Source organism: Barbus barbus (genome assembly GCF_936440315.1).
Source record: "Barbus barbus genome assembly, chromosome: 9".
Taxonomy (NCBI): domain Eukaryota; kingdom Metazoa; phylum Chordata; class Actinopteri; order Cypriniformes; family Cyprinidae; genus Barbus; species Barbus barbus.
In genome coordinates, this window is record NC_136737.1 from 17,754,128 (window position 1) to 17,765,095 (window position 10,968).

The 10,968-nt window shown below is 40.2% G+C and overlaps 1 protein-coding gene across 1 annotated transcript; it reads left to right on the forward strand.

The window, feature by feature from the left end:
* Positions 1-7,007: 7,007 nt before the first annotated feature.
* elfn2a (extracellular leucine-rich repeat and fibronectin type III domain containing 2a) lies at positions 7,008-9,806 on the forward strand (the record flags this gene model as incomplete). The annotated part of the gene is made up of 1 exon (XM_079425858.1): positions 7,008-9,806. The coding sequence occupies one exon, from the start codon at positions 7,008-7,010 to the stop codon at positions 9,804-9,806; it is 2,799 nt and encodes a 932-aa protein (XP_079281984.1).
* Between the last annotated feature and the right edge of the window lie 1,162 nt (positions 9,807-10,968).

Genomic DNA, 10,968 nt, shown 5'->3' on the forward strand with positions numbered 1-10,968 from the left:
ATTATTTTAACAATGTCCTTACTACCTTTCTGGGCCTTGAACGTGGTAGTTGTTTTGCTGTCTATGCAGGGTCAGAAATCTCTCGGATTTCATCAAAAATATCTTAATTTGTGTTCCGAAGATGAACAAAGGTCTTATGGGTTTGCAATGACATGAGGGTGAGTAATTAATGACAGAATTGTTTTATTTTTGGGTGAACTAACCTTTTAAACTGCATTGCTTTTTGGTTACTTTGGAAACAAGGTTGCAAAAATGGCAAATTGTTTATTTTAGGCTAAATTACAACAGTCCTGTGACACACATTGACATTTTGTTATATAAATATATATTTTCTAAAGTTTCAAAATATTTTTACTAAATACTACAGATAGACTTTTTTGTTGTTTAACCCTTAAATGCATACCTCGGGTCTTTAGCGACCCAGGACGTCATTCATTACCCTCTCCCTCCTTCATTTTTTAAAGTTAGACATCAAATTTATTAGCATTCCTCAACCTATTCATTATAAACAATATAACAAGAAAAAATATTAAATATACAAGAATGTGTGTTTTCTGATTATTTTTTTGTAAAATATGTATTGGGTCACTAGAGACCCAAATTGTGTATTAGTGTATTTTTTTTAGTTTTTTCTGTGCAATATTTAAATATCTGATGACTCAATACATGCAATTCACATTTATTCCTCAAGGTGGCATTGTTTTATAGACAATGGGTACATTTACATGCAACCAAATAATCCATTTGTAATCGGCTTGACGGCTCAGTCGGACTGAAAAGCTTTCATGTAAACACCTTAATCGATTGGAATGAAATTTCGATTGAATTTAAGGGGGTGGTTTATTCCTCTTCTAATACGATTAAGAGTGCATGTAAACACTCGATCGGATTGAACCCCGAAATTGAAAGGACTGTGCATGTGCAATGATGCAGAAATAGCATAATGACGTATGATGCGCGGAATGAGCGATAAAGAAACAGTGTAAGAGAGTGGTTATTATGTGCAAACAGTGAGAAACTCTATATTTGTGCAGTGTGTGCATGTAAAATCAATTCTGATTCAAAGTTTGTGACATATAAACGCACACAATAATGACGTGATGTTTCACTCATAATTACCGCAGGCATAAAATAAAATATATCATAAGCAAAAATCAAACTGGTGTGAATGGCTATACTGCAGAGCAATTACTGTATGCCATAAAATATACATGTCTCTGTTAATTGATGGTGGATGAGGTGAATAAATTGCCAGTGATCAAATTATTAATTTTCAAGTCACTGAAAACGATAGTTTTGCGAATAAGGTTGAGATCGCAAATATGAGCTAGATGCTGAATACCGTGGAAGTGCACTCTGACGATGATGGCAATGGTACAATCATCTGCCCAAATTGAACCTTTAATGAAATATGCTTTATTTTATTCTTCTGTAATTGTTCTTAATATAACAAGAGAGTTCTTTGCTATTGCAGCAGTTAGAGATCGTGCTGGATATATACAGGTAGGTCTGGGTTGCTAAAGTAATAATGGTTGGCGAAACATTCATGCATTTAAGAGTTAAACTGTACATTAAAAGTTTACAATGCATTTATGCAGTTATGGATTTTGTAAAAACTGCAAATTATTTACTGAGGGCTAAGAACCTCATTTCACTGACCATTTGTCTAAAAACTACTTTGAGATTTTCAGACACTTCCTTTTGTACCCAGTTTGTGGACATTGCCAAGTGATAAAAGAAGCTGTGCTGAAAGGGCAACATTGCTGTGTGTTAGTGCAAAATGCTAACCCTTATAGTGAATTTTAGCAATTATTTCAAATCCTCTCCCTGCACTCAAATTCTGGCAGACGAACTGGCATAAATGTTGCTGACATACTGTACAAGAAATGGAGGAAGAGGGCGAGACGTATTAAGTTATAATATGAGGCAGAATTTAAGGGCACTTTGAAAAACCCAATCTTCTCAGTCTAGACCTGGAGGTTGAGAAGCCACTAATTATAATTCAGGAAGTTAAAGCTGCTCCCCCCTCTGGGGCCTTGGTCCCATGTAGGTCATTGGATGTCAGAGCGACGGGGCAACGTCTGGGCATTTTGACACAGACAAATTTGTTTCTTGGCTGTTTGAATGCCCCTGTGGCTGGCCGTGTCAGTGAACGTAGCTCTGGCAATTCCGTGATCCCACAACCCTGAGGGGTGTTTGATGTCTCAGACGACTGCCTCAGACAAAACAACTGAATTTATTTTCTCTGAATGCGTATGTAGTGCGTCGGCAAGAAAACGGTGGGGTTTTCTTTGTCGGTATGTGAAAGGGAAATCAACACACTCTCTAAGATTGTTTCATGTTCTTCCCCTTCCTCTGAAAAGTTTTTCCACTCCAGGCAGTCGCTGTTTGGAGATAAAATTGGTATTCTAACAAGTACACACTGCAGTAGCTGATGGGGGGAAAAAAGAAAATCAAGCACTTAAAAGAGCTTGAAATGGCAAATAGTGGTGATTTTCAGAATACTACCACAACTGGAAATCAACCAACCAAAACCAGTGCTCACTGTGAATCTTACACATTAAAATGATCAATTATTGAACAAAAAGTACTGCTAGATATTAATATCATTGCTCTTTTATTTGAGGTGTTCACGCTGGGAGCAAATTGTAGTGACAAGACAAAGTCATTTCAACTGACGATTTAAGGCAACAAAGTTGAGAATAGTTTGATTTTGGTGAAATGTGTAATTGCTGCTCCACAAGTGTCCAAAAAGGACAAAAATCAAGATCTTTAAACAGTTTTTCCAAAAACATCAGCTATTGGTCTAAACACAAAGCCCCTCCCCAAACTCACAACATTGGTTGAGTCGCTGTTGCTATATTGGTCTAGTTTGCTCAGAAAAGCAATGTTTTGATAGTTATGCATTAAAGCCTCTAAATGAAGGTTATTGTGTACATTAATTAAAGTAATCAATTAATGAGGAATACATACTGCTATATACCGATTTCATATCTCACTTACTTGAGGGGGTTCACTCTGGTAGTAATTTGCAGTGACAAAACAAAGTCATTTTAAATTAGAATCGGCCATACGAGGCAACAAATTGAGAAAGTTTGACTTTTCTGATGAATGTGTAGTTGCTGTTCTCCTAAATAAAATGAGACAAGTGAAGATTGTTTTCAAACATGTTTTCCGAACACATCTGCCATTGGTCAACCAAACAGCCCCACCCCAAAATCACACCATTGGTCGATTCACTGTTGCTATGCTGGGCTAGTCTGCTCAAATAATATTTTGAAAACTCCACAGTGTTTACACTTTTTGGGTAATGAATGGGTTGCTTTATAGTTGTCTCTGCAGATTAAGCTGGAGAAATAAGTATTTTAATAAAATAAAGCAATTACATGCTTCAGCTTTAACTATCTCCACCTGCACAGGTCATTGTTTTTTGTTAGGTGACTTCTCTGGGCTACTTCAGCGTTAAAGGTCCACATATACATACAATGTGACAACCACATGCGTTGGGTCTCTTTCCCCCCCCCCAAAAGAAGCGCCAGGTAAGGTGGAAATTTTTAGCTTCAGCTGCCTCATCTCAAAAAAAAAAAGTGCCATTTTGAAGAAAGTTCCCCATCACTCAACATGCGTAGCACCTCTTGTTTGACCTTTGGCTAGCATATAATTTGGCTGAAATGTTTTTCTTTGTCTGCTCTCTGCATGTAATGGTCTGAGTACATCTGATCTCATTCGCTTTCTTATTGTCTTTCTCTCTTCCTCTGAGAGCTTCATCTTTAGACGATAAAGTCTCTCTAAAGTAACTCCTAGTCTGGTCCACCTGCTTTCACAAGCTGTAATTAGCATTAGCCTCTGGTCCTAATTAAATCGCAGATACGCTGTGTGATAACTCGACATGAGAAAACGGAAAGGGTTTCAGGTTTCCACAAAAGCCTGAAGCTTGGCAGAATAAAGGAAGAAAGAGAAGGTCTTAATTGTGTCCTTGCTTTTGCTAGCGCATGCTATTTTTGTCTTTTGACAAGACAATAGCGATAAACTCCTAGCATACAATGCTGCCACTAAAAGACAAGGCAGAAAGAAAGAATGAGGATAAAAATATAGGCGCATAGTGAATAAAACTTTGCATAAGCACAGATGCATTATTCCCATTTGAACAGAGGTTTGAATTTGTGGATTTTGAATCCAAAATGCATCTTTGATTAACTTAAAGCTGATAAAAACTTTCTCCTATACCAGCAAAAAACTCTAAGTTAGTCATGTGTAGCTTGATTTTTCTAAAAATATCTCACGCTGTGGCACTGAACAGTCATTTGCTTGTAAAAGCTACAAAATTGTTAAAGGTTTTTTTGGGGGGTTTGCCCTCTTTCGTCACATTTTATCTCGTCTAGTGCACAAAGTATGCCAGTAGCGCTGTAATGGAAAAGCTCAGAATGGTGTTTATTGTAATTTGTTGCTTTTTCAAACCTGCTGTGGGAGATCTTTTAACTCTTGTATTATTACCTTATTTAAATCACTGGAAGCCAAATGGCCCTTCAGTCAGTGTTGTGTTTCTAGAGGTTGTTTTTAATGAAATCAGCAGGGACTGATAGTTATCTTATGTGTTAAAATGCTGCTTTGAGGCCTCTGCTGTAATATTGAGGTGACCTTATATTTGGACAGACCTTCTCAGTGAGGAGAATAACAGGTGGAGTGTTTTCTCTAGGCATTAGTGAGTAGATTAACTAATTAGATCTTTATCTGACGGGGTCAGAACTCAGTGAACAGAAGGATGAAAATGAGCCGATGTGACTGTGGATGAGAAGGACGTTAAACTGCTGGCATCGAAAGCTATAAAGGGAGAGAACTGAATGTATATGGTTGATTTGGGAATAGTTGTCACAAGGAGAAGTTTTAACTAGAATTATAAGGTTTGAATCAAAAGTCCATTTAAAATGGAACTTACCATTTATCTAAAATTTCCTGAAAAGCCTGTTTATTGGCAGATTCCATTGTGACAACATGCCCCAGTATTATTTCAGTGGGTCTTCAATGTGATCTCTTTAAAACTCTGGTCAACAATATCTTTCATGTCAGCACTTAATACTAACCGCTGACATTTTGAAAACCGTTCTGTGTTTAGCCCAGTGCATTGTGGGATATTAACATTTAATAGTTTGAAAGTGTTTGAGATATTCCACTGGGTATAATATCTTTTGTTGGTTTAATGTACAACAATCATCTGGCATATTGAAGTTACATTATGCAGCCATTGTAGGATAACTTTCACAATTACAGCTGTTCAAATAGTGCTATGTAAAGCTTTTTTTCTCATCAAAGGGGTAATTAATACTCTCTTTAGAATTACATCTCTTCACATTCAATTTGCATAAAAGTCTTGCACGTTTCCCTTGACATAACCATCATGTTTACACGCATACATTCATAGCCATACAAACACACCCAGTTGCATTCAAACATTCCTATTGCATTTTCTTGGGTGTAATTTATATTTAATGAGGCTGATGTAAAAGTTTTAAAACTCCTTACCTAATGTTGTTCCTACAAAGAAGAAAAGACCCGCACACACATTTCAGTCTTGAGGGACTGAAAGATTGACAGTTACGAGAGTATCCCATGGTTATGACACACTCTGAGGGTCAGTGGTAAATCAGCTGACGTCAGTTGAGGAATTGAATTGTCAATTTCAATCTTGAGCTTGGGCACCAGGGGAAACGGGTTATCTGTTTCTGTGAGTGCTTTAGGAATGAGAAGTGACTATTGTAAAATTGGATGCTTGAATTTTAGAGTGGCTGAGGGTTTTATAATGCACAATTTCATGACAATATTTGTAGTCTAATGTAAAGGATTATTAAAATTGTGTTCTGTGTGATTTAATTCAAAGCATGAATTAAACATTTCATGAGTGGTGTCTCAGTACACAGGCAGTCCAAAGAAATGGATAAATTAGCATTAGCAGGACGCCTGTTGAGCACTCAGTGATTTATTAGACAGATTTCTTTGAAGTTACAAAATTAACCTGAGCCTTGATATTTATAATGTCAAATGGATATAAATATACCACATGACAAGTATGGAAAGTTTTGTTAACATTGTACTGTATTTAATTGCTAATACTTGTAAAAGGAGTTGCTGGAACAATATTGGTATTGTGGCATTTAGAAGCTACCTGTACATTAATATGACACTACCTGTAGCTTACCAGTCTAAACTTTCCAATGCATAATTACATATACCAAGTAACTCACATGCACATATAAACACACACACACACACGCACATTGCTGTTTTGTTAAGCCACTTTAGCTGTACTACCAAGATGTTTTATGCATTTTTATAACCAAGGAAACCAACTTTCTTTCTTTTTTCTGCAAAAGAGTGACATGTAGAATTGTGTTGTTTGGATAACGGTAATCCTAAATGAATCCTCAGAGGCACTGTAAAACATCAGTGACTTACAAAGACTAATGGCTGTTCTACATTCTGGTCCCTAATCATGCTGTCATTTATGTTTTCTTTTAGAACAATTTTGAGCCTTTATTGTTTAATTGTACCAACATGGTTTTACATAATAGTCAAGACAAAGTTTCATGGCTTTAGAAATTTGAATTCACAAATGGTCTTCTAAACCTGGTTTTGTGTATAATCAAAGCATAATCATTAATTTTTCAATTTTCTCTCCCCACCCTTTGTCTCTTGTACAGATCCAAAGACTGACAGATTGAAAGCCTTGCTCAGCAATTCAAAAGGAGAGCAGTCAAGAAGTCAAAGAACATGAGTTACAGCTGTGGCAAGCAACGCTATAAAGCTATAACACAGACCATGTAAAATGGGGACTATGTTTGGCATTATGGTCCCTGAACATCTGTGACTGCCCTCAACACACTTTTTCCCCCAGAACCTGTGTCTTTGTAATCCTATTGGACGTCCATCTCCTGTGATAATTTTTCTTATTTTGAGCCCTAACCTCTTTCATTTCCCACTTTGATCAAAACAAATCCAGTTTTTGCTCAAAAATGGCCTGCAGGTTCAGCTTATCTTGTGCTTTTCCACCCTGCTTTCTCATCCTCTCTCTCCCTATTTTTCTCCTCCTCCATGCACCATCTTTTGTGAGGGGTGACTGCTGGCTAATTGAGGGGGATAAAGGCTATGTGTGGCTGGCAATCTGCAGTCAGAACCAGCCTCCATATGAGACAATCCCACAGCATATTAACAATACCGTCCATGACTTACGGCTGAATGAGAACAAGCTCAAAGCAATTTTCTTCAGCTCCCTCAGCCGATTCACCAACCTTACTGACCTCAACCTTACCAAGAATGAAATCTCCTACATTGAGGATGGTGCCTTTGCAGGACAGGCCAATCTACAGGTCTTGCAGTTGGGATATAACAAGTTAACCAACCTCACCGAGGGGATGCTGCGAGGGTTGGGTCGAATGCAGTGTCTGTATCTGCAGCATAACCTTATTGAGGTAATTGCAATCAATGCCTTCTGGGAGTGCCCAAGCCTTAGCAGTCTTGATCTTTCCTCTAATAAATTAACAAGGCTGGATTCATCCACCTTCACTGTTTTGGGTGGACGGCTAATAGTGTGTGAACTGGCTGGAAATCCTTTCCATTGTGGCTGTGAGTTGTATGGCTTCCTTATCTGGCTAGAGGCATTTGACAACGTCACTCACACCTATGACAGGCTCCAGTGTGAGACCCCAAAAGAACTTTTTGGCTACCCTCTCCTGAGTCCTAGAGGTAATTTTGGAAGAAATGCTCGTTCTATCCTGTCATCCATGTGTAAAGATGGAGTGATTGTTGGTGGCATAACAGCCCTGCCTCCTGACTTAGACTCTTCTGGGATGGGGATGGATATTTATGATCAGATGGGACCTTATCACCAGCCCACAGCTTCGTCAACCACAGACCCAACATACAGCCCCACCATTAAGTTACAAATGGTCTCCCTCTCCTCCGCATCCCTCTTGGTTCAAATACCCAAGCCCTACAGTAAGATGTATATTCTAGTGCAGTACAACCACACCTATGTGTCAGACGTCATGAACTTAAAAAACAAGAAAGAAATTGTCAGACTAAACAACCTAAAGCCCCACACAAATTACACCTTTTGTGTTGCCTCCATTCGCAATTCCCAGCGGTACAATCACACTTGTCTGTATTTTGCAACTCGGGCTCCAGGGCCTGATGGCTTGCGAGCAACCCCTTCTACCACCACCCATTACATTATGACCATTCTAGGCTGCCTGTTTGGGATGGTCATTGTGTTGGGCTTGGTGTACTACTGCTTACGTAGGCGTCGAATGCAGGAAGAAAAGGAAAAGTCTATTAGTGTTAAGAAAACTATCTTTGAGATGCGTTATGGGCCAGAAGCAGCAGCTGCAGCAGCCAAGGATCCTTCTGCCTTGCAGAAACTTCATGATCAGTCCCATCATCAACACCACCATGGCAAGTTGTCCCAGTCAGCATCCTCCAGCTTGGGCGTCCTTCATAGTTCAGCCAACACCACCTCTTCTCGACTATCCTCCCTTCCACAAGTGGAGAAGATGGCTACAGCTTTCTCAGAAGCCATGGCCGCCAATAAGGGCAACTACATGGATGTAAGAACATCAGCAGGAGGAGAGGACAGAGTAAGAGATGGAGTTGTAACAGGGTCAGGGGATGAAATCACAAGAGATGAAAATGGGATTAATGGAGGAGATGACTCTGATGATGATGATGGCCGTGATTCAACATCGGAGATCTCCACCATTGCCAAGGAGGTGGACAAGGTAAATCAGATTATCAATAACTGCATTGATGCGCTCAAACTAGACTCTGTAGCTGTTGTGGCAGCAGCTGCGGCCACTGCAACTACAGCGAATAACACTGCCTCTCCACCACCTGCTAGTGGCCCTTCATTAGCCAGGGGGCTAATTCCACTTTCCCCTACCATCGCAGAGACATGCCAGATCATGTCGTCCCCTAAAATCCGTCCTCCACCCCCTGTTCCTCTTGTTTTGCCCCTTTCTGAGCGGCCTGGCATCAGCGGAGGTGGGTTTCTCTCCCCTCCCTACAGGGACCCACCCCCAGTTACAGCATCACGGCCATTGCAGAGGCAACTCAGTGCAGATGCTGCAGTTGTTCCTATCAACTCTGTTAAAAATCGCTGCAGCGTTTCTTCCTGTGGCTCTGTCAAAAGTGCTCGGGTCTTCAATCTGGATGTCCCTGACCCTCGAAGCACAGAACCATGCAAGTACCCTGAAAAAGGCAGCCCTGTTTGGTGCGGGGAGCCCATGGAGAGGTTGCCCTTAATAGGGGTTCAGGGAGTCAGTAATGGCAGAGGAGATGGTGGCAGCGGGGGTGGAGGGGGAGCCGGTGGTGGCAGTGGTGGTTCGGGTGGGTGTGGTGTTGTGGTCAAAGGTGGGGTCAGCACAGCTCAGCAGCATCACTTGGAGGTGCACCCAGACTACCACTGCTCAGAGCACCGACACTCCTTCCCCGCCCTCTACTATGAGGGTGCCACTGACTCCCCTGCCCAGAAAGTCTCCTTTCTAAAGCCTCTCACTCGCACCAAGAAGGACACTGCCTATTCTCAGCTTTCTCCCCGCCACCACAATTACTCAGGGTATTCCTCTAGCCCTGAGTACTCCTCTGAGAGCACGCTTAAAATTTGGGAGCGCTTCCGACCATACAAGAAAAGCCCCCGTGAGGAGGCCTACATAGCTGCTGGCCATGCTCTTCGAAAGAAAGTGCAGTTTGCAAAGGATGAGGATCTCCATGACATTCTGGACTACTGGAAGGGGGTGTCAGCACAGCAGAAACTGTGATACTTGTGAGAGACATGACAGCAGGAGGAGAGGTTGTGGAGAACAGAACCGATGACTCTTGAGACAGCTCGGCAGACTCCATCAGCAGGTGCTTTGGTCCCTATAGGCCACCACAGAGACAAGTGTTCTGAAAGAGACAGAATTAAGCAGGTGTTCCAAGCTCATTAAGGCATAGAAAAGCAAACAACCAGAAATGCACAGGAAATGTGGCACTTAAAAAGGCATCCAGATTCAGTTTAGAATCCCTTCATTTTACCTTGTGTACCACCTATGCTCTCTTGCACTGTAGTTTGACAAGATAATAGTCTTAAATGAGGATTTAGTGGTTTTATTTTACAAATGCCTGAATATAGTCTTGAGTGATGGTGGTAACTGATGGTTGTCAAGATGATTGTTTTGAAATATTAATTAGTAAGAAGGAAAAAAGGAGAGTTTCGCTTGGCTGAAGTAACAGGTCAAATCATGGATACCCTGTTCCCTACCATTCCTTAATGTTTGCTCAAGCAAAGCATATTCATTGATTGGAGACACCTACACAAATTTTATACATCATGTATCAAATCAGAGGCAGCCATTTGGACATGCTTTATATTCAAGCAGTGTGGCAATTCGATAAAACACACAACGGTAATTCCTTTTTGGCATTCGTTTGTGGCACAGCCAGCCTCAAAGACATTTTTTTCTTCATTTGTAGAGACTTTAGACAGTTTTTTTTTATTATTTTATTCTAAGAAAGGAAAGAATACAATGGGGTTTAAGCTTCATGGAAGCTCCATGTCTCAGTTTGATTTTACAAGTGGCAGCTAGATATGGACCCCAGTGTGGTAATAGGCTGATATAAACAAGTTGTGTATTAAATATCGAGACACGTTACACAAAGAGTTTGCTTTGTTTAGCCTGTTCGGCTGCAAAATGCCAAAGCTTAACCGAATGACACCACTTTGCCAAACCTAATTTGGAAGCTATAATTAGTGTTAAACATAATTTCATAATAACTGTCTTGCTGGTGTTTGAGTACATCTTTTCAAAGACCTATTAAGCTTATCACAGGCACAAATCCTTGAAAAGGCTTCACATGTGTAAAATACTTTTTTTTTCTGCCATTGATTCCACATAATCAGATACGATTTTTACATTTCAATGATTTCTTGGTCAGGTCTAC